This window comes from Haliotis rufescens, unplaced genomic scaffold (genome assembly GCF_023055435.1).
Source record: "Haliotis rufescens isolate VD_foot unplaced genomic scaffold, xgHalRufe1.0.p SCAF_60, whole genome shotgun sequence".
Classification (NCBI taxonomy): Eukaryota; Metazoa; Mollusca; class Gastropoda; order Lepetellida; family Haliotidae; genus Haliotis; species Haliotis rufescens.
This window is the reverse complement of record NW_025964335.1, coordinates 1994722-2019890: the sequence shown is the minus strand read 5'-3', so window position 1 is coordinate 2019890 and position 25169 is coordinate 1994722. Positions and strand designations below refer to the sequence as shown.

The 25169-nt window shown below is 42.6% G+C and overlaps 1 protein-coding gene across 1 annotated transcript; it reads right to left on the bottom strand.

The window, feature by feature from the left end:
- Positions 1–2589: 2589 nt before the first annotated feature.
- LOC125375863 lies at positions 2590–16252 on the bottom strand. Its single transcript, XM_048386767.1, has 5 exons — positions 15864–16252; positions 14567–14855; positions 12450–12584; positions 4718–5003; positions 2590–3929 (listed from the first exon to the last, which is right to left on the bottom strand). The coding sequence occupies exons 1-5, from the start codon at positions 16250–16252 to the stop codon at positions 2983–2985; spliced, it is 2046 nt and encodes a 681-aa protein (XP_048242724.1). The 3' UTR covers positions 2590–2982.
- Positions 16253–25169: the final 8917 nt, after the last annotated feature.

Here is a 25169-nt window from a genome sequence, read left to right as displayed (position 1 = left end):
CCGCGATTCGCTGTGCAGAGTTGCGTCCCTTGGGCACGCCAGAAACCTATGATTGTGGGTTCGAATCCCGATTCGCCCCGATTATGTTTCAATGTTTGTCAGCACCATACCCGTGCTCGTGGGTTTCACCGAAGTGGTAAACGTCTCAGACCTGCATCACTTCGGGTTTTCCTCCCACATTAAGCTGACACGCCGTGATATAACTAGAACAAAAGCGGCGTTTAACCCATCTCTCTTTCTCTCCTTCTCCCTCTCTCAGGCATCACTCACATCATCATAAAGTCTGCCACTCATTTTGTTTCTATTTCCATTTTTAAAAATATATAAAAAATCCTAATACTTTCAGAAAATTCAATCCAATATAGCACACAGTTACTTCCCTTTACATGCACATTGCTTTACTCCACATCCCGTGTTATGTATATGGTAATGGCGGCAATAGGAGTTTGTATGCTTGTTTATGTAGGGAGGCCCTTTCCCAAGTTGATGGTACACATTTGGTTACATACTAGTTTGAACACAAACATTTTGTTTGTTTGTCTGTTTGTTGTTACTGTTAAAAGCGGCGTTAAACCCAACTCACTCACTCACTCACTAAAACTGTTGGTGTCTATATCGCTGTTAGGGCTATATATATCATTGTTTTGAAATACCCGTCTTCTCAAAAAGAGCCAACATTGAAATTGGTTTACATTTATGGTTTCATGTAAACATAAATGTAGCAAATACATATGTGAACATCTGTGTGTGTATTAGATAGTTTATTAAAGCCTTCATGTGAAGAAAACACAAATTATGATGTTGGTTTCGATTGTGATTTGTATGAATATATCATGCAGTCATTACAGTTAACAGTCATTACTGATATGCTTATTTACATTTTAATCAACTTTATGATTATTCTAATATGACCGATTGTCATTATGCATATCATATTCCCCTAATGGGGCATTCACGCAGTGGAGGGGCGGTCGGGTTGCCTAGTGGTTAAAGCGTTCGCTTGTCACGCCGAAGACCCGGGTTCGATTCCCAACATGGGTAGAATGTGTGAGGCCCATTTCTGGTGTCCCCCGCCGTGATATGGCTGGAATATTGCTAAAAGCGGCGTAAAACCATACTCACTCACTCACAAACATGGACATACGCTAGTAAGCGTGAAATTTTTGTTTGTGGTTTAACGCCGCACTCAGCTATATTTCAGCTATATGACAATCGAGTCTGGACCAGACAATCCCGTGATTGATGTCATGAGCATCAATCCACGCAATTCGGATCAATGGCATGCATCAACCAAGTCAGCGAGCCTGACCACCCGATCCCATTAATAGCCTCTTACGACAAGTATAGTCGCCTTTTACGGCAAGCATGGGTTGCTGAAGACCTATTTATTCTACCCCGGATCTTCACGGGTCGAATGACATAATGAGTATAGTCTGGCGTTAGGTAACGGATACCTAAGATATTTTATAAAAAGACATTTTGCATAAAGTTTAAACCTTCTCTTTCCGTACAAAAAGACTGATAGGATATGTGCATAAAAAAACTAAAATTTGAAAGCTGTAACTTCTTTTAGTAATCGTAGAAATGAGAGTTGTACGATAAGAGAATGTTTTATGCTTACTGATAGATCAACAACTTTCACGTATGATTAAATACATAACAAGACATAAAAGGCACAACCAAACTGTTTTATTCCCAAACGAACATTGTCTTAATTATTTCAAAGTAACGTATAATTAGTTACTTTTCTTGGACTGCAATCTAACTCAATCTAACGACAAAGTCTCCATTTTGTTTAACAAAGGTATAGTTAGAAATTGCGTTCTTTGACTGACAAGTTATCTTTAGAATGGAATAACAGATGGTTAACGTTCATCATTTTGAATATGTCGATATAACTGAATAATAATCATAATCATCATAATCATCATCATAATAATCATAATATAAAACAACAATAATATAAAAACAATAATAATCATTATCAAAATAATAATAATAATAATAATAATAATAATAATAATATAAAAACAACAACAATAATAATAATATAAAAAAAAATAATTATAATAATTATAATAAACCACTTATATTGCGCTATATTTCCACACCAGACAGGGGCATGCTGAAAGCGTTACACTATTATTACCCCGGTCAATGGCTCAGTGTGCACTCGGTTTGATTCTCAGCTCCCTGGGGAGTCTGTACTGGCATAGATAATTACAGAATACAGCAAACAAAACATGAATCAAAAGCTTGTATGTTATTTAGCGCCGCACTCAGCAATATTCCAGCTATATGACGACAGTCTATAAATAATCGAGTATGGCCAATCAATCCAGTGTTTGACAAATCATGAGCATCGATCCACGCCATGAGATCAGCGCCTCTTATGATCGCGACAAGCATGGGTTGCTGAAGATCAATTCGAGCCCCGATCTTCTCGTGTCGAATAATATGGATTAACTTGATTACCTACGTCACAAGCCGACAAGGCAACCTGTGAGGCCAGCTGCAAGTTTTGCATAGATTTTACTCCGAGTTGGTTTAAGCTTCCCATTGGTGATTGGATACTGCTTGTTTCCCTGTCTTTACGATACTGATAGTGACTACTCATCCACAGCATCTCACACAGGGGAGGCAGGAATCTGTTTGCTACCTGTGCAGCTGCAGTCAGACCCGTGAAGATCCGGGGTAGAATAGGTCTTCAGCAACCCATGCTTGTCGTAAAGGGCGACTATGCTTGTCGGCAGAGGCGTTTAACGGATCGGGTGGTCAGGCTCGCTGACTTGGTTGAAGCATGTCATCGATCCCAATTGCTTGGGTCGATGCTCATGATATCAATCACTGGATTGTCTGGTCCAGGCTCGCTGGCTTGCTTGAAGCCCCACATAAGTATTATGTGTAAAGCCCATTTCTGGATTCCTCTATCGTGATATTGCTAGAATACTGCAAAAAGCGACGAAAACCATACTAACTTACTCACTCACTACCAGTCAGAACAGTGTATTCTTCTTCAGTACCTTTTCGTACCAGCTTCCCAAGGAGGAAAATACAAAGAAATAGCAGTATTTGTATCAAAGCTATTGTTGTGAGAGAATAATGCAGCATTTGAGGTTCAAAGACTGACATTAGTTGTCCTATAGCAACGGCTACCAGTGATGTCCCTGCTATGTCACATAATGTAAAGATCGCACACACAGTATCGTTCAACCTAACATTTTCCACACACCATGCTATCAGTGCTGCATATATCGGAGCATAGAACAGTGCGAGAATATGGGAACATGTCCACAAATACAGCAAACTGCTTTCAGCAGTAAACACCAGCAACACAGATGCAGCTAGTAGCCCGACCAAACATGCTGTGATCAAACATGACTGGGAAACAACCAAGCTCACAAACACCCCTCCAACACGCCCCAACACTGTCACGGCATAAAACGACGATGTCATGAGGGCCAACGTGGTCTCAGGCATATGTAGACTGCTATGAATTCCAAAGAGCAACAACAGTGACCCGTAAACGAAATTTGTGCCACCCCCTATGAACATTAAGGATGCAAGGAAACTGATTAAAATCAATTCCAGTTTCCCAAAGGATTTGTCTTTCTTCTGGCAGGACTTCTGCTCCGGGTTGCTCTTTCGTCCATAACGTAGAAGGGCCAGGAGAATGACAAGTATCAGTCCACATGAAGCAAAGATCAGATATGCATAAATAATGTTTGAGTCGGAGTCTCCACATGGGTCTGTCGTCATCTCCAATTCGTCGGCTGTGATGTTAGATCTGTTTCCATTGGGATTGATGTTGCTCAGAAAAGGGGAGATCATTAATGGGCCGAGGATGTGTCCAGCACCCGCTGCCAGTCCCAACAAGTGGAAAGGTATGGTACTTTCTTGACTCAACTCACCAGTTGTGGCTACAAAAGCTGGAACGATGAAACATTTTCTTGGCATGAACATAGTGATTATGATACACAAGTTAATGCAAATGGCCTGGTTTCATCATGCAAAGGGGTAGTGCTATGATCCCTCCAGAGCGATTGATCCTGGGGAGTGACCTGATCTTCCAACACCGGATGTAGTCGTAAAACGTACTGTTGGTTGGTTGGTTGGTTTGTTGTTTTACGCCGCACTAAAGATGATTGATAGTATGGATAGCTTTGCGTTCACTCAGTAAGTAGTGTGTGGCTTCTTTCGTTTGTCAAGGGTAACAGTGTCCCATTTTCCGGTGCCAATTCCCACCCGCAAAATAGGAAAATAAGTAATTAAATTTTCTTTTCACCAAAGTGACACAAATCCAACTTAAGGGTCAAAATATATTAATTTTGTATTTCAAACATCGACCCAAAGTTTTCAAACATAATATCCCTGAACCCTCTCATGAAAAACGAATAGGTCTTCAGCAACCCATCCTTACCGTAAAAGGCGACTATGCTTGGCGTAAAAGGCGACTAACGGGATCGGGTGGTCAGGCTCGCTGACTTGGTTGATACATGTCATCGATCAAAATTGCGTGGATCGATGCTCATGATATCAATCACTGGATTGTCTGGTCCAGACTCGATTATTTACAGACCGCCGTCATATAGCTGGGATATTGCTGAGTGCGGCGTTAAACAACAAACCAACCAACCAATTACGTGGATCACTATTACGTGGATCACTAGAGTCCGTCGTTAAATAAACAAATAAACAAATGATCACAACTACTAACCGCTACTTGCAACACCTTCAGTCAGTCCCAACCCGGAACTTGCAGCTGCAGCCACCCAGAATGAGGAACAGAGGGGTATTACCAACACGAGGCAACTGCTGACAAGGACACACACCATCATCAGTGTATACACATTGAACACTGCATGTACCGGCACGTACAGCACGCTGCCTGCTGCCTTGAAGCCAGCGTACACAGGAAACAGGGTGCTGATGGTCTGAACACTCACGGAGTACAGGCACTGGAGGTCCTGTAGACTTGGCCCAAAGCAGCTGTCAATGAGTCCCTGGAATAGACGCAATATTGGCCTCAAGAAACCTTGGGTCAGTTGTCAAAATATGAAATATAATTGGACTTTATTTGATTTGTTGTAAGCAAAAGGGTAGGTATATATTACATTTTATTTGGCTTAATAATTTTCTCTGCTAGTTTGCCTTTTACGCCCAATGGAATCTGTTGTTTTGTTTGTTTTGTTGTATAACGCCGCAATATGCCAGCTATATGACGGCGGTCTTTAAATAATCGAGTCTGGACCAGACAATCCTGTGATTGACACCATGAGCATCGATCCACGCAATCGGGATTGATGACATGCATCAACCAAGTCAGCGAGCCTGACCACCCGATCCCGTTAGTCGCCTTTTACGACAAGCATGGGTTGCTGAAGACCTATTCTACCCCGGAATCTTCACGGGTCTACTAATATGTAGTACAGGACATTACGACATGCTCTAATTAAACATATTCTATTGACAGACACAATTTGTTGGCAGATGTTTATCTGTACACACGACACACATCAGTGATCTTGATCAGCTGTTTGGGATTTCTATATTCATTTCACTCTGGTCTATGGATATGATTAATAGTATTGTGGTACAATGTAGCAAAACAATACCAATACCACCATAAAAAGCGAGGTAGTTCTTATTATAGTTCTGATGCAGATTTGATTGGTTTTGTTTGTTTATATTTTATCGCCGCACTCAGCAGTATTCCAGCTATATGACGGCGGTCTGTAAATAATCGAGTCTGGACCAGACAATCCAGTGATTGACATCATGAGCATCGATCCACGCAATTGGGATCGATGACATGCTTCAACCAAGTCAGCGAGCCTGACCACCCGATCCCGTTAGTCGCCTTTTACGACAAGCATAGACACCTTTTGCGGCAAGCATGGGTTGCTGAAGACCTATTCTACCCCGGAATCTTCCACATTGTAAGAAGACGTAGATAATGAATATAATCATACACTTGAATATTCCTGAGTGCGGCGTTAACCTACAAGTAAACCACACCAAACCAATACAACAAATGTAGGTTTGATGTGTCCATGAAATAACCTAAAAACATTTTTTTGAGATTTAAAGAAAATAACGACAAATTATCTTTAATCTTTAACAACCGATGGTTAGCAATGATTACTCACATCAAAACCAGATACGGCAAGAAGTAAGGCCAGCTCCAAATAGCGACAGGATAAAGGTTTTACCCCGAGTTGGCATAAGTTTCCCATTGTTGATTGAATAGTCCTTGTTTACTTGTCTGCACTGTGGAAGTGATGCTTGGCGCTTGTTATAGGATCGCCCTCCGGATGTGCACTATAGGGCGAGTAAGCGTACTGTTTGCAACCATGTGGAAGTCAAGAGAAATCGATAAAACCTTTGACGGTTTGTAACTACAGAATATAACATTCGTCAAGGTCGAAAGCCCATCCGGGAATCCATCCAATTAATACTTATGCAAATGCTACACCAGGATGTTCAAACTAACATGAGACAGCATCATGTGCATATTAAGGTCATGGATGTGTTTGCGAATTGTTGGTCACAACTGACAGGATCATGTTTAAAACCGTAGTAATTGCATTTTTGTCGACCTGCCTGGGCCAGACAATCCATTGACTGACATCATGAGCATGGATCTACGCAATTAGGATAACCAAGATAGCGAGTCAAGGATAGGTATATTATTTGGAAATAGTTGGAGTGAGTGAGTGAGTTGGGTTTAACGCCGCTTTTAACAGTATTCCAGTTATATAGCGGCGTGTCAGCTTAATGTGGGAGGAAAGCCCGAAGTGATGCAGGTCTCAGATGTTTACCACTTCGGTGAAACCCACGAGCACGGGTATGGTGCTGACAAACCTAGAAACAAAATCGGGGCGAACCGGGATCATAGGTTTCTGGCGTGCCCAAGGGACGCAACTCTGCACAGCGAATCGCGGCGCCTTAGACGACTGGGCCACCCGTGCCCCCGGAAATAGTTGGAAGAAATAAGAAACATGTGCCACAATAGTCACATGCGCAATGCATATGGGAAAATTATCCAAATCCTGCCAGAAGATTAATTGTAATCACAGCATGACACCTCTTTGTTCAGTGAGCCCAGGCAACAAACTGAAAGTTCAGATGATCTCCCCAAGTTTTACATAGACCTACAAATCTAAGGGACCCTTACAGGCAATATGAGGGTTCTGTAAAATACATCTTCCCGAGGCAAGTGAGTTAATTGAGTATAAATGTCCAGTTTCCACCCTTGCCGAACTAGGCTGGAATTATGGCGTTCTATTTTGACTGGACTAACGAGGCTGTGCATAGTCCAATCAAAAGTCGCTTAACGAAATCGACATCCGGTTCGTAATTCGTTTGTTGTTTTACGCCGCACTCAGCAATATTCCAGCTACGTAACTGTAGTGTAGATTTCGGTCGATTGAAGGATTTGCAAAGCATGTGAACTGCCAGCTCGGGGTCAACAGATATTTTTCAAATGTTTTCATGTTTTTAATCAATGTGCTAACGTGATTTGATGCATTTTGCGAAGTAAGACAAGTTTTATCACGATTTAGATTTTTATGATCTTGACTGGGCGCCGCCATTTTGTTTGAAGCAAATGATGTGATGTTAGAGGCGGAATCTGATTGGTCAGTAGAAGGGACATACATGTAGAAAGGACATAAATCGTTATAGCCACTGGTGGCGCTACGATCGAGCCCAGAAATTCCAATCTAGTTTGTCAAGGGTGGAAACAGAACGTTTATAGTCAGTTAACTCCAATGCCTGGGTAAGATGTGTAAAATAATGAAATAGTGTAGTGTACTGTCCGATTTGATAATTACTTTAATTAGAGGACCTTTATATTTAAGACTTCGGTAATATTGAATGAATATTCATGTCAGGTCATCGGGAAGCAATATATTTTTTCTGCGTCCATTCTATACACATTCTGCGTACTGAACGCATACTTCTGCGTCATGTAACCCTGATTTATTTTTTTAACAGAAATTAATGACAAGCAAAATATCATTGCTATGTTCAGAAAAGGTCACGTTTACTAGTTTGTTGAAAAAACTCAAGTCCTGCTCTTTGAATCATAGGACCCGTGAAGATTCCGGGGTAGAATAGGTCTTCAGCAACCCATGCTTGCCGTAAAAGGTGACTCTGCTTGTCGTAACAGGCGACTAACGAGATCGGGTGGTCAGGCTCGCTGACTTGGTTGATGCATGTCATCGATCCCAATTGCGTGGATCGATCCTCATGATATTAATCACTGTATTTTTGTCTGGTCCAGACTCGATTATTTACAGACCGCCGTCATATAGTTGGAATATACTGGAATATGATAAAGATCCGGGGTCTTCAGCAACCCATGCTTTGCCATAAAAGGCGACCATGCATGTATGAGGCGACTAACGGGTTCGGGTGGTCAGGTTCGCTGACTTGGTTGATGCTTGTCATCGATCCCAATTACGTTGATCGATGCTCATGATGTCAATCACTGGATTGTCTGGTCCAGAATATTGCTGAGTGCGGCGTTAAACAAAAAACAAACAAAACTGTAAACTGTTCCACTTGGTAGTTTTTTTTCATCATCAGGTTTTTCAGCATTTCCAAACAATGTTTCAAGTTTCATAAAATGGCAAAGCGGTCTGGTAAGTCATTCTTTTGCCTGAATGTGATATGAAAGTATCGTCCCCTATGGGATCCAATTTGCGTGTTCCATTTGAAAAGTGTACGTGAAATGTTGTGCATAATTCAAGTAAACTTTTATCAAAGTTACTGACCACGCTTTCTTTCGAGCGTTTTGATTGTTAAAAGCTGTCACCATCACATACATCACAACAAGGGAGATAAATAGAAGTGTCATCTTCTATAAAATCACTTCTTCATTTCCAGTCCTTGCGTTAAAGTCTCCTGTTAAATATTACCCAAGCTCACCATGATGAATGAAAATATACAGTAAAACATTTTTCCAGTTCAGTTGTACAATTTGCCTCTTCTCTTTCTTAAAATAGTTAGGCCCAGGAAATTCTAGTACATAGCGATCCGAGTGACAGCTCGTCATCGCGGATATTAACCTCAGTGCGTGTATTTGTCTGACGTTCGGTGAATTACATCCACCCCCATTTCCATTTGTTTTCAGGAACAACACTTATGCGGAGTTAAACAGTGCTTCTGCCCGTGGAGATCCGGGGTAGAATAGGTCTTTAACAACCCATTATTGCCGTAAAAGGCGACTATGCCTGTCGTAAGAGGCGACTAACGGTATCGGGTGGTCAGGCTCGCTGACTTGGTTGATACATGTCATCGATCCGAATGGCGTGGATCGATGCTCATGATGTCAATCACTGAACTGTCTGGTCCAGATTCGATTACTTACAGATCGCTGTCATAAAGTTGGAATATTGCTGATCGAGCGCGGCGTTACACAACAAACGAAGAACTTAAATTTGCTTCTTTGGATGTTGTGTTTATTATTGACCGGCGTTGTTGCTGGGAGGGATGTTTCCCTGGATACCAAACTGGTAGGTAATTCGGTATTACGTTGTATTTTATTACGCTGCAGTTGGATGGCATTTTTGTATGAGGAGTTTTAAATTGGAGACTGGGGACCTGTCGTCGGTCGTGGCATACATGTGTCCAAGAGCACAGCACATGCTTTCCCCTAGGATGGTACCTCAGGGTGGAGACGGAAGACAAAAATCAGGAATAACGTTTAGATGACAGCAGCCATATTTATTGTTGATGGGGAAAGGTTGTTTAACTGACATTAATAGATAGCGCTGGGGTTTAAGGGTCCTGCCCCGAGGGGGCTTATGATTAGAGGTTGGTTGGTTGGTTGCTTAACGCCGCAGTCAGCAATATACCAGTTATATGACGGCGGTCTGTAAATAATCGAGTCTGGACCAGACAACCCAGGGATTAATATCATGAGCATCGATCCACGCAATTGGGATCGATGACATACATCAACAAAGTCAGCGAGCCTGACCACCCGATCCAGTTAGTCGCCTTTTACGACAAGCATAGTCGTCTTTTACGGCAAGCATGGGTTGCTGAAGACCTATTCTAACCCGGTATCTTCACGGGTCTTATGATTAGAGGGGATACGCCTAATGTTTGGTAAATACATTAAACAGACAAAGGGGACAGGATCTCTGTGAACTTTGGAAACTATTGAAACAATAATGTATTTAAGTTAAAGGACGTTTGAACTAAAAGTATTGACATAACACATGCGGCAATGTCGGAATTGTCAAAGCTGTTTTGTTTAGGATAATTGTGACAAATTAGAAAGGGCAATGAATAGACATTTAACTGTCTATGAAATTCAAGATTCAAGGCATCATAAAATATTCAGGTTCAGTAGACAGGTGATGTTGCAAGAATCAGGTTTTTCCCTTATTCTGGTGGATCAACATTCGCGGACAGTCAACAATAATGTGTGCAACCATAATAAAGTTGAGGAGAGTATATTATAAATCAACAACAAAGAAGTAACACTTTTCTTAACGAAACCGATAAAACAGTTTTGGGCTGCAGATTAATTAACATTAGTTAAAAGTTGTTGAAATGAAACTAGATAATTCTCGCATTACATCTGTGAAGGATTTTTGTCATCCACGTTTTGTTCCATCCAGAGGCGTGTAGTCTTCTTTGTTTTGTTTTCGTAGCCACTTTCCAAGGAAGAACAAACAGAGGAATAAAAGTATTTGTATCAAAGCTATCGTTGCAATGGAATAATGCAGCATTTGAGGTTGGAAATGTGACATCAACTGCCCTATAGTAAGGGCTATCAATGATGTTCCTGCCAAGTCAAATAATATGAAAATGGCATACAATGTATCATTCACTGTAACATTTTCCACACACCATGCCAATAGAGCAGAAAAAACCGGAGCATAGCACAGTCCGAGAAAATGGGAACCCGCCCATAAAAACTCCGAACTCATTTCTGCAGTACATACCAGAAAAACAGATGCAGCTAAAACCCCTACCAAACACGATGTGACCAAACACAGCTGCCGCACTACTAAGCTCACAAACACGCCCCCAACACGCCCAAACAATGTCACTGCATAAAAAGATGATGTCATCAGTGCCATTGTTGTCTCTGGTATGCTGAGACTGCTTCGGGTTCCAAAGAGCAAGAGTAAGGTCCCGTATACGAAATTCGTGGCGCCTCCTATGAATATTAAAGATATTTGGAAGCTGACAAAAATAATTTCCATCTTTCCAAAGGAATATTTGTTTTTCTTGTTTGAATCCTGCTTGGGACTGTTTTGTAGACAATAACGTAAAACAGCCAAGACAATAACTAGTAGTGTTCCAGTTGATGCAATGATCAGATATGCGTAAGCTATTCTTGAGTCTGACCCTCCACATTCGATTGACGTCGCGACCAAGTCTGACATGTTAGACGCGTTGCTTTGGTTGGTTGTGTTGTTGAGAAAAGGGGAGATAATCAATGGTCCTAGGATGTTGCCAGCGCACATTGCTATCCCCATCAAGTGGAGGGGAATAGCACTCTCCTGGCTTAATGCACCAATCTTGGCAACTCTTGCTGCAATGATAAAACATAAGTGTCATTAAATACAATTTGTCAACTGACATGTTTTGTTAGTTTTGTTTGTGTGTTGGTATTCACCACAGTCCGCAATATTCCGGTTATACAATTGGCCAGACGAACCAGTGGCTGCAGTCCGTTGTGGTACAATGTCACACAACCAATCTTGGAGCTTGACCACCTGATCAATTCTTTTTTAGCAATAGAGTACTTGCGGATAACTCTAACCTGGTAGACACAGGTGGAGCGAAAATGTTCAAAGGGTTTTAACCCTCCTTTTGAATAAACATGTTAACCCCTAATAAACCACCTCTTTTGAAGTTACGAGTTAGATTATGACTATATTGTGGAATATATTGTCTAAGATATAGGAGCACATGCACAGTCACAAAGTAACCGGGCTCACTGCAACCACAACAGTTACAATAATGACTGATGCCGATTTATAGTGCCAGCCCACTGAGATACCATGCCGCAGTTTAACATGAATACTCCACTCAGACACAGTATACTGACTCCGAGCCGACCAGTCCTTGTTTTAGCCCCTTAATGCCGAGCGCGAGATAGGGTAACAACAAGTATCATCTTTTAACGTCTTTTGGTATGACGACTCCGCTCTCCGGGCAGGGGCTCTACTACTAGACCACGGAGGCGATAATTAGATAATGACTAAATGCAGGTATATATTGTCCAAGACATTACACAGTTACAATACTGTCTTCCACAACTACTCACCACTGTTTACAACTCCACTGGTCAGTCCTAAGCCAGAACTTGCAGCTGCAGCCACCCAGAATGAGGAACAGAGGGGTATTACCAACACGAGGCAACTGCTGACAAGGACACACACCATCATCAGTGTATACACATTGAACACTGCATGTACCGGCACGTACAGCACGCTGCCTGCTGTCTTGAAGCCAGCGTACACAGGAAACAGGGTGCTGATGGTCTGAACACCCACGGAGTACAGGCACTGGAGGTCCTGTAGACTTGGCCCAAAGCTGCTATCAATGAGTCCCTGGAAGAAAGATCTTGTACATTTTATGAATAATTTGACATGTCATCCATGAATTCAAACATTGGAATTCAATTTGATCAACATGAGTTTGTTAAAATGTATTTTAACAGTTTATTTGTGAGACCTTTGTCATTGAGGCAGAACAAAATAAATGTGCATTACATGTTTCAAATGCTGTTGAAGCCACCGATCATTTAGGTGATATTTGGAATGAATTGGTCGTCAACTAAGTGCTTGAACTATATTGCCAACATACCTTTTAACAATTCCTATGCTTTCGTTATGCTGACAGCTATAGTAAACACAGTGTGGAATAATCATATTATAAGGTTAAGCAGATTGTAATCTGGACAATACCCTTCATTGTGAAATCATCAGGATTAACTATTTCTCAGTATAAACGAAACTTTGGTGCTGATTAAGTATGCTGCAAAAACATATAGATGTTCCCCCCAAAATCGTCAGTGTCGTGTTGAAGAATCACTCTGCATGGCAAATCTTGAAGACTTTTCTCCATGGTCTCTTGAGAAATCAAAGGACAATGTCAAATGGTAGCTTTTTGTATGCATGTAATCCCTTGCGAGTGTTAATGAACAACAACTTCTTTGTCACATGCTCTCAACTGGTGAAAAGCCTTCGCCGAACAATTCGGGATAACACTTTGCTTCCTGTCAATGTATCAAAGAGATCTGCTAGTTAAGGAAGACAGTAGTTCACTACTATACTCATTGCTGGTTCTTCTTGTTTTTCTTTAACTTTAGGTCTCAATGCATACGGTTTGTTTTTGGTTTCATATGTGGTTTGCTTCAATATATTTGATGGTACCCAATGTCTTTTCAATCAAGGCCTGGGTGCACGGGTGGCCCAGTCGTCTATGGTACTGCAATTCTCTGAGCAGAGTTAGGTCTCTTTGACATGCCCGAAACCTGTGATTGTGGGATTGAATCCCGGTTCGCCCGGATCATGTTTCTAGGTTTGTCATCACCATACCCATGCTCTTAGGTTTCACTAAAGTGGTAAACGTCTAAGACCTGCATCACTTCGGGCTTTCCTCCCACATCAAGCTGACACGCCGTGATATAACTGGAGTACTGTTAAAAATGGTGTTAAACCCAACTCACTCACTCAAAGTTGGTTCTTTGTGTGAAGATTTCAAAGAGCGTCATACGACTCTTGTTAACATATTACAAAATTCAAGGCCTCAGTAAAGCTTTCAAAATGTTTCATGGTAGAATGAAAATGATGGCCGATAAAATTTTTCCATGTTTCCTCGGGTGAACAATTGACCTGCCTTTGCATCTGTTTGTGATGGGTGCCTCCGGTAGGGCAGGATTCGTTCACCTTTTAGCGAACTCCTGGTTCACATGACTATTTGATATATAAACACATGATCATGATATAGCTGGAAATGTACAATGGACTCCGCAAAATTGTCAAAGGGTTTTCGTCCTATGATAGGTGTTGACCCTATCACGTCTGAGACGTTCAATGGCAATCGACAACTGTAGGGAAATGGTCGGTTGAATGATTTGAACACAACCGATGTGTTTTGTATTTGCGAATGTGGCAATTTGTATTCATAAACATTTCGTATAACTATAGATGAACTTGTCAATTTCCATCCAAATTGGAGTTTGGTTCATATATACCACTATTCGTACAGCCTTCGAGTTTGACAGTCTGACGTATTGTGAAAATAAATTCCAAGCAGACCTATTGTTGCATGTTCGACGTGAACATCATCTGAAAGACGAGCACAATTAGTTCTTGTAATGTCACTGATTTGGCATGCTGTTTGAGAATCTAGATAGAGGTAGGCGGAAGGGCACCTGACCAGCCTCTCAAGATACAGGTAAGAAGATTATCAGATCAAGATCAAGAAAAACAGTGGAGATGCATGTCCCATGCGTTAGTCTCTTTGCTCAGATGATCTATCTTCTTCTTCTTCCTCCTCTTCCTCGGACTGATGCCGTCGTCGGCACTTTGAAGAGTGCTTTCTTGAGGGGCTTCTGTCCCGTTTTCTTTTCCCTAGACGTGGTGCGATGCCCCCATGGAGTTGTGTGATGCATTCTTTTAGGGCACGGACATCGATATGCATGGCTTCTATGAGATGAAGCACTTGTGTCACTTGTGTCACTGGTGTCGACATGGACAGCACTGCTGAAGTCTTCTTTCAACTTGGTTCTGGGCAATCTGCAGCGAAATGGCCCACGACTTGGCAGTTGTAACATGGGCCCTGGGGAGTCTTCTTTCGACTGGGTTCTGGACAATCTGGAGCAAAATGACCCACGACTTGATAGTTGTAACATAGGCCCTGGGGAGTCTTCTGTTTATCTTGACTGCTTATCTTCGGACAGACATAGTGGCTGTGACCTTGAGTGTGGCACTCGGTACATGTCACTTCAGGGCAGTACAGGTAACTGTGACTGTCGGTCTGACACTTCATGCAGTTGTATCGAGACGACATGGTTGATTTCATAGAATGCTGTGTGTGAGAGTTCGCTCTTGTTTAAAGGAAAGGGACTGACACCCTGCTTCCTGATTGGTCCAACATGCAGCGCCCCCGATTGGTTCATTCCGGCCTCTGGTCTTCACCCCAGTTTTCCAAACTGGCTCGACCCTTGTGTTTCTTTTCCATAGAAAATGGATTTTACCATGGGAGAGAAAGCACAACCTCGGTTCGACCAATCAGAGGGCCGCTCAGGGCAAAGGTGGCCTCTGACTGGTCCAAAACCCAGGCTTCTGATTGGTCAGATTTCGATCCGGTTCTTTTCTTTGGTGCGCATTTCGATCCTGTTTTGTTTTTTCTCCATCCTAACAAAAAAGACAACATAAGACTTATGTTTGTTCAACTTTTTATTCCCCAGTTCACATGAACCAACACAACCTTCTTGGGCTTCGTAGCATAATCGAGTGGCATTGGTGCATCCTCCATAGAAGGCGTCGCAAGGGTTGAGCGGACCAGTTAAGTGGATACAGTGGGGTCCCTGCAAGAAAGCACGCAAAAAGGAGTCCTCCTGTTGCATTTTTTAAAGCTCACATTCCCACAGGGTGACGACCAGTTTCACCTCAGGGTGTTGGTTCAAGAGACTCAGGTAACGGTAACGGGTGTCGGTATAACGTGCTCCCATCGATGAGGATGAGGTTCTCCACGTTCTCCACGTTTGGTCTTTTGACATGTCTGACACCCATGCCAGAAACACCCTAGGAATTCGTAGATGGTGCCTGTCACTGGATTGTAGCCATCCACACTGTACCGATGTTTGCCCTTATCCACACGTGAACTCTTTTTCACCTCCATTCCTGGCGTGCTGGAGTTGCAGATCGGGGTTGGTCTCCATGAGATAACTTATCCAGTGCATACAGGCCTGGGAATAGTTTCTCTTGGGTTGGTAGCCTTGAGGTGGAAGAATGGCCATGGTATCGGGTTTCAGATCGTGTTTTCGGAAGGATTTCATTGTGAACGCAGCGGCTGTGATCACCTCTACAAGGGGATCCATGTGAACCGTCCTGTTGGCATTCTGTCGGAAGTTAGTGCATCCACGTCTCAAAATGTCGACATCGCTCTGACAGTGGGCTAAGAGTTCTTCTTGCAAGTCAAACAAGGCTCCTTCTTGAACTTTCTTGGTATGCCACTGGAGGAAGGCTGTGCGTTTTGCAGGACACATGCAATCGGGATTGTACATGACGGCTGTTGGAGAGGGACCTCTGTAGGTCTGGTTGCCTTCGGTATTGAAAAAGTGTGGAAAATACCCTTTCTTCAGTTCATTCAGTCCAAAGGTTTTTGGAAATGCTTACAGTGGGTAGGGTATGAAATTCAAACTGTCTTTGAAACACAATCGTCCCAGGGTCACCTGTAAAATCTGTTGTAAATTCCGAATCTTGGTGGGGAGTTTCACCAGATGTGGGTACAGGCCCTTCAGGATCAAGTGCAAATCATAGGATCGCACGTTATGTGCCCATCACATAAATGAGCTCCTCCTTCTGGACAGTGGTGTTCTTCAGCTTCTTTGTCTTCTCCTTCCCCTTTTCCTCCAACGGTGGGGGCGCGTCCACCTCCATGGCATCCTCCCCCTTGCCCTCCTCCTCCTGGGGTGATGAACGTCGCTGACGTTTTGTTGGTGAATGAGTTGAGAGGGTTCCATCCTGTTTTCTTTTCCCTAGCCGTGACGTTGTCCCCTTGCGTGTGTTGCCCTCCTCTTCCTCTTGGTTCTTCTTGTTTTTTTCGGCCAGAGTCGTCAACCAGACACACACATTGTGTCGCGTGTTGGGGCCTCAAAACACGATCTCGCAGCTGGGACCATAACCTTCTTCTCTCCATGAACAGTGTTCGCACAACTCCTTGGTCGCTTCACCAATGCATCGTCCACATCCTAACTGCACCAAGCACAAATTTGGGATGTGCTCCCCAATGTCTTGCTTGCATTCAAAATCATAGAAGACGTATTTGATGTTGTCTCGTCGGTTTTGGTTGTAGCATTCTTGCTCTTACCCCTCCTCCTCCTCTTCCTCATTGGCTTCACGGAGGGGTGGCATGCAACAGCGATGGTCTGGGGTCATTGGTTCTCGACACACTAAGCAGGGATGTTCTTCATCAGCCCTGGGGGTCTCCAAGACGCGGACCAGCTGAAAAGAGGACGGGCACCTGTGAATCTATTGACAGGTGCTGGGTTTTCCCTCTCACGGTGATTGGAGATGTTGGGTGTCACACTGTTGATTTGGGAACCAACGTTGACATGTCAAGCAAGGGATCCCATGCTCTTCCTTGGGCCCGCAATAGCTAGAGTGGAGGCAACGGTGGCAGCAGTATTGCTTGGTGCAGGGATGGTTTTCGGGATGGTCGTAACGGTGGTCGCAGCATTCGCAGTAATAGCTAGACGCATAAAAGGCTGGCATGGAAGTGATCACATCGTAGTGGTGATCATGATGGAATAAATGCAGCACGGTGGCGCTGGGTGGAGCCTCATCACACTTGTACATCAGTCTCTGGTCCACCTCTTGACTGTAGACTTTCAGTTGATAACTGATGGGGGCCAAGGCGCGTCCCATGCGTGCTAGGTCGTCCAGGCCCCGACAGGGACCTTCAAGAATGCCAAGGCACTGAAAGAAGTCCTGTCCCTGTTTGCCTTGAACGTCGCCCCCTCGATCTTTTCTCGTCAGTCTCTTCCATTCTTGGGTCAGAGGGTTGGGCTTCTGGGCATAATGCTGTGCCACCAAAAGGGCCCTTGCCAAACAGGATTGATCTTCATTCTTGATCTGTACAATACCCCTTTTGCATTCTAAAAATACTTCAAGTCCAACCACGTTTTTCAGACGGGGATCAGCACTGCCTGATCCTAGCCTGTTGGGATCTGCTACGTGTACTAAAGTCACAACCATGGTGGCATCGATGTTCAGGGCTTTGTTGGACTGTTGGGCTTTCTCCACGTCATGCAAGATATCTAGCCCATGGTGATCTTCAAAGCGACGAAAGGGAATCCGTGTGGGAGTGTTCAAAGCAGGGTGGTCGATACCTAGACCAATACGATCTCCCTTCTGGCCTGACATCTATTGATAGAAGTCATCGATCACCCTGTCAAATAAGGACTGCAGTTCTATGGGAACGCGGACCGGTGGTGCGGTTACCAAGTAGTCTCCAAACGATAGGGCGTACTCTGATTGTCCGTCATGATGGCGATGAGTGCCTGATGAACGTCTGCACTATAAGATTGACTGAACGTCAGATTTATAGACAACCCTTCCCCAAAACAGGATCGAAACCTGACCAATCAGAGGCTTGGGTTTTTGACCAATCAGAAGACAGCACCCGAGCCGAGTTCTTTTGGAGGCACACGCCTACGAGTGACACCACAATTGTACGCCTCTATGTATACTGAGTCAAATTAAAAACTTCACATTTTTAAAAGTAAATGTATATGATATACAACGGACAAATGTATCAGAGAAGGTAATTTTTAATCATTAATGTCCAAAGAAAGATTTTCATTAAGGGTGGTAACCATAATTTGTTTCAAGCACCTACGGTATTCGGTAATAACATCAACAGTTTAAATCATAAGTCCAAAGCACAAGAATCTGATGGCACACAAGTTCAGTAGCGTGTATGGCCACCATGTGCGTTGACAACTGCCACACAACGCCCCCGCATGGACCTTGTGTTGCTTATGAACACATGATTGGGAAGACGACGTCATTGTTGCTGCAAAATGGTGCCAAGATCTTGCAAATTCTGTGGTTGGTTCTGGAGAGTTGAACAAGATGTCCTACATTGGGTATTTACGCACAGTTTTGTTGTACATGTACCACTGGGTTATCTATTTTCTTCATGAGTATTAGTAAGCAGGCAACTCAAATTAAATGGTGATTTGAACTGTCAATTGAACAAGGTGTCCTTCTATGGGGGTTACTAGCGATCAATCCTCCTACTCTACAACCCTGTGACCACCTGGACGAACTGCACCGCGAACATACAGGAATAGTTAAAATGAAGGGTCCAATTAGAAGCTTTGTTTGGTGGCCAACATTGGATGGTGCAGTGGCGAAGCTTAAGTCTAGTACGAGGACAGTGTATTGCAGTCACATCCTCGCCTTCATCACTCCTCTACAAGAATGGCCTGAAGAAATAGTGGGATTGTTCAGACACATTAGAGGGAGATAAGGACCATGTTGTAGTTTTGGGAAGGTGGTAAGATAATGAATTTAGGCAAACATATATTTAATACATGTAGCTATAGAAGTCTAGGACGGCAGCTCATATAATGGCATGCCTATTTTACCTCGATAATGAGAATGACATGATCTATTACAACTGTATATATCATATCTGATATTATTTACCAACCATTTAATTTCCATTTTAATTTGTTTAGCATCAAAATTAATAGTCTTATCAAAGTGTTAAACAATAGTGTTGATGGTTCACTTTTTGTGGATGATTTCAACATTTCTTGTCGTGGTAAGAATATGCATACAATAGAAAGACTCAGCCTTTACAATTTAAAAAAAAATTGCCAACGAAAATTACTTCAAATTTTCTAAATCCAACACAAACTGCATTCATTTGGTCATAAATACAAACCGCATAAGGATCAAGATATATTTTTATATGATGCTTCTATCAAGGTAGTAGAGGAGGCCAAATTCCTGGGCCTCATTTTTGACCGTCATCTCACATTCTTACCACACATCATATATCTCCAGGCAAAATTCCTGGAGGCTTTCGATTTGTTAAAAGTTGTTTCAAATTCCGAGTGGGGAGGGGATCCAATAACCCTCGTTCACTTGTACATATCGTTAATACGCTCTAAAGTAGACAAAGGTTTCACTATCTATGATAGAGCCTACAATAGCAATTTAGAAAAAATAGACACTATGCACCACCAAGGCCTCAGCCTCTTCCTTGAAGCATCAGGACCTCTACTGTGGACAGTTTGTATGTTGAAGGTGATGAACCTTCCCTCGAACAACGCTGCATTACATTATCACTGCAATTCATCACTAAATTGTATTCAAATCAGTCAAACCCAGCATACAATTGTATTTGTAACCCTCTGCATTAAAACCAGTTTCGAAATTTGTCAAACCTGATTTCACCACACATCACTGCAGCTAAATAAGAGAGAATTTTTACATCACCCTACCGACTTCTGTCTTCTTCTCCCTGGCAAATCAACAAATCAACAAGTATATAACGAATTACGAACAAATATAATTCTCATAGATCCATTTTCATAGACGGGTCAAAGGATGGCAAGTGCTACGTTCATTGGGTTCAAAACTGTCTCCTCAAGAATCCCAGATTGCAGGTCAATTTTCACTGCAATCACCTATATTTAACTACAAAACCAATCTTAACATTTCATCATCTTTTCAAATTCATTGTTTTGCCTTCAGGCATCTTTTGTAGGTTACCAAGTCATGTAGACATAACAGGTAACTCAAAAGCTTGACAAACTGATATATCCAATACTTATTCCGCACAGCGATTCCAAACCTACTATGAAGAGTATATACTCTTGATCTAAAACAAGGTGAGACACCCAGGAAGGAAGAGAAAAGGACTATGGTAGCCTTGACACATTCCATAACTCAGGCTCTTATAAAGTATCATCAATAGATGTTGGTCAGTTCACAGTGCAAACATTAGATAAGTTATTCCAGTTATATCACGGTGTGTCAGCTTAATGTGGGAGGAAAGCCCGAAGTGATGCAGGACTCAGACGTTTACCACTTCGGTGAAACCCACGAGCACGGATATGGTGCTGACAAATCTAGAAACATAATCGGGGCGAACCGGGATTCGAAACTCCAATCGTAGGTTGTTGGCGTGCCCATGGGACGCAACTCTGCACAGCAAATTGCGGCGCCCGAGACGACTGGGCCAGCCGTGCCCCAACAATAATACAGAACCCGCATTCACATATAGTTGGAATATTGCTGAGTGCGGCGCTAAGGAAGAAAAAAAGACAAGTAAAAAAAACAATAAAGAGAAAAATTTGCAAGATAACGGGGACGCCAAACTTCACTTTAATCGGCGACTATGCTTGTCGTAAGAGGCGACAAACGGGATCGGGTGGTCAGGCTCGCTGACTTGGTTGATGCATGTCATCGTATCCCAATTGCGTAGATCGATGCTCATGACAAAATCACTGGGTTGTCTGGTCCATACTTGATTATTTACAGACCGCAGTCATAAAGCTGGAATATTGTAGTGCGGCGTAAAACTGCAAACCGACAACCAACACTTTACTTGGTAAATGTGAGGTGAGTGAGTTGGGTTTAACGCCGTTTTTGAACAGTATTCTGGTTATATCACGGCGTGTCAGGAAGGGAGGAAAGCTCGAAGGGATGCAAGTCTCAGACTTTTACCACTTCGGTGAAACCCACGAGCACGGGTAGGATACTGACAAACCTAGAAACATAATCGGGGTGAACCGGGATTCGAACCCAGAATCATAGGCTTCTGGCGTGTCCAAGGGACGCAACTCTGTACAGCGAATTGCGGCGCCTTAGACGACAGGGCCACCCGTGCCCCCTGTAAATGTAAGGGATATACCAATTGATCAATAACTGCGAATGCGTAGCTACACGATTGCTGATGTCGCGTTTAACCATAATCACTCGGTCACTCCTCAGAAATAATCATGATTCTTTATTTTTTTAAGAAATAGAACAATTCAAAATATAAAAGATTCTATAATAACATTGTTGTTTTTTGCAGTGTATAGGAATAAGAGACATGTGCTGTGGAATGACGTATGTGGCGTTCGTTGTGAACTCAGCTATCAAGGGATTTCGTTATTGGTAAAATGTTGCATAACCCGACATAAAATGGTAATTTGTTGTAAATTTAATTAACTCCAGATACCATAGGGAGAGGGTTACGAATATAGATTAATATAATTAGAATGGAGTGTTTGATTTATGAAGCATGATCAATGACAGTATATTAAGGAGACAGATGTTCTATGCGTACACTCACGGATGTACTTGTTGTGCTATATAACCTGTTCAAAAGTAATGTGCAAGGAAGGACCTGCGTTTTACTGTCAGATGTAGATGTACCCACTCGTTTTTATATATATATATATATATATATATATATACAAAAATGAGGTAAATGTTCACTCGGTGTACATGTAATATATAATAAAATAATAAAGTCCACGTTAGTCCATCATCTTCTTTATATCAGTTTCATACATAGTACTTTCGCTGTCTCATGACAGCTCTTCAGTGTAACTGACAATGACATATAATGACGTCATACTTATGATGACGTCATAAATTACAACTGTGACGTCACAATGTATTTACACACTCCAGCGACGACACCAAGTAATTTAACAATTGTAGGGAGACTTTTGAATTAAATATACAGTATTACAAATACTGTATATTTAATTCAAAAGTCTCCCTACAATTGTTAAATTACTTGGTGTCGTCGCTGGAGTGTGTAAATACATTGTGACGTCACAGTTGTAATTTATGACGTCATCATAAGTATGACGTCATTATATGTCATTGTCAGTTACACTGAAGAGCTGTCATGAGACAGCGAAAGTACTATGTATGAAACTGATATAAAGAAGATGATGGACTAACGTGGACTTTATTATTTTATTATATATATATATATATATATATATATATATATATATATATATATATATATATATATATATATATTCCGTTGATTAAATATTCATTTGAATAAGTTACGCAGTTCGCATTTGTGCTTGAATACCCTGACATTGTAGTTTTATTCCTATTATGGTCTCATTATGCGTTCTTCTGTCAGATGTAAATGTCGGCTGTCAGTATATATACTGACCCGCAAAAGAAACGTCACCATGGATAGATATAGGATAAACCTTATTCGTCCAAACACTGTAAACTTCGAGACACATTAAAAAGATAAAACATGGCAAAACTGATCATCAAGGTTGAAATTAAAGTGTCAAATGTTCTTAAAGTGAAACACAACACTAGTCTGAGAAAATGGCATCACAAGTCAGTATCTCGTGTGTCCGCCATGTGCGTTGATGACTGCCGTGCAACGTCGATACATGGAATGGATGAGGCGGTTGATGAAGGCCACAGGCACTTGAGCCTACACTCTAAGAAACACCTGACGCAGTTCAGCTGCAGTTGTCGGCCTGTGTCGGATGTCATTCAGTCGTCTTTGAATCTCGTCCCACAGGTGCTCAATGGGATTTAATCGGGACTGAGGGCGGGGCCACTGCATGGTTCTGATGCCATTCTGCTGGAGGAAGTCTCTTGTTGCTCTCGCAGTGTGGGCACGGGCGTTAATGAAACTCGTGGTTGCGGCGACGTGCCAAATAAGGTATGGCGTGTGGTCTCAAGACTTGATCAATGTACCGAGCTGCTGTGACACAATTGCCTCTCCCTGGACCGATGTTCTGGAAGACCACAAGTCCGACCTTCTGTGCAAGACCAATTCCATCCCACACCATGCTGCTCGAACCACCCCACGAGTTTCTCTCAACAACACAAGCATCCGAATAACGTGCCCCACGGCGTCGCCAGACTCTCTCTCTCTCTCGCTCTCTCTGCCACCTGCTGTTGAGATACAGTAACGGCTCTCTTCTGAGAAGAGAACTCTTCTCCACTGCTGGTGGTGCCAATGCTTGTGCTGTGTTGCCCACTGAAGGCGGTCCCGGCGATAACGTGGTGTCAGAATGGGTCCTTGGTGCAGCCTGTGACAGTGGAGCTGTCTGCTCGTCAATCGCCGACGCACGGTGTCCGCACTTATGTGTCGCTGGTGTGTCCCCATGGTCTGTCGAGCAGCAACGGTACCAGACCACCAACACTGGAGCCTGTATATGGCCCTTACGTAGACGTCAAATGCATTGGCTACTTGCCGGGCGGTTTGTCCAGCTTGCAATCGTCCAAGGGCTTGGTGTCGCTGATTTCTTGTCAGTCTTGGTATGTGGTAGCAGTCCAATAACGAATGAATGTTATCCGATCTGGGTGGATTTTTATAGGGCAAGAAATGGAGGAACAGATGTGCATTTCAATTTGCTCGGAACTCACGTGCATCGGGTTACCATGGCCGTTTCCGTGATGCGTTTGGGCGATCGGTTTTATTGTCATCTGTTCTGTGCAAGATGATTATTGAGTATTGATATTTCGTATGATGTGCCGGGAGAATGATCTTCATAAACTCTCTCAAGTTCTCCAGATAGAATGCGTGTGTGTGTGTCATATACGCAAACTACATTCATAAGTCACCATTTAATACTCATGAAGAAATTAGATAACCCAGTGGTACATGTACAACAAAACTGTGCGTAAATACCCAATGTAGGACATCTTGTTCAAATGACAGTTCATCTCACCTTCTCAAACACAAATTGTGTGAGTGGCGGGTGGTAACGGTAGAGCAGGACATGATTACCCGTTTCGCGAACACCTGGTGTCATCACTTCATACAATTTCACCCCATTTTGCGTTCTGTGCCTAAAGACATCTCTTTCGGATGTACAACACCGGTTGTTCTTTGCCGTTGATGTTTTGTATTTGCATAGGAAGACCATCTGCTCAGCATTGGACACTTCATGATCTTTCTTGGTGGCTTCAGCTATGTCTGCCACTGTTGCTGGTTGCTTGTTGACATGTGTGAAGTGAAACGCTGGGGTTTCTTCAGGACCATCGGTGTTATGGAGCGGCAGTCATGAGAGGAGATCCGCTCTTCTGCTTTCCCGAAATGGATGTGGTATAAATAGGCAGCCACACTTAGATAAAAGTGACAAAACAAATTCAATTATCATACGAAATCTCTGATAAAGTGATGATACCCGGTACTCACGAAAAGATGGCCCATCATGCATTCTTACAGTTGCAAATTTAGTGTTAAGGACATGTTTCCATGGTCCTGATATTGCCACCAGTAGCTTGTGAACTGTGACAAATGAACAATGGCTACAGATGAAACTGTTCCACCAAAACTTAAGTGAGTCGTTTCCCCTTAGAACGTTTTATACGTGCTTACCCTTTTCGCGCTCACCTGGTGTAATCGCCGATTTTCAGTGATCCATTCATATAGTTTTCACCGCTATGGAA

Bases quoted from the DNA above. Each gene is read 5' to 3' on its own strand.
- LOC125375863 (XM_048386767.1), bottom strand. From the start codon at position 16,252: ATGTGTCCTGCAAAACGCACAGCCTTCCTCCAGTGGCATACCAAGAAA. The intron at 12,585-14,566 runs GTGCCGACGACG...TCTTTCTTCCAG, and splicing joins TCAAGAAAGCACTCTTCAAA to GGACTCATTGATAGCAGCTT. The intron at 5,004-12,449 runs GTACATGCAGTG...CGTCTATTCCAG, and splicing joins GCAGCGTGCTGTACGTGCCG to GGACTCATTGACAGCTGCTT.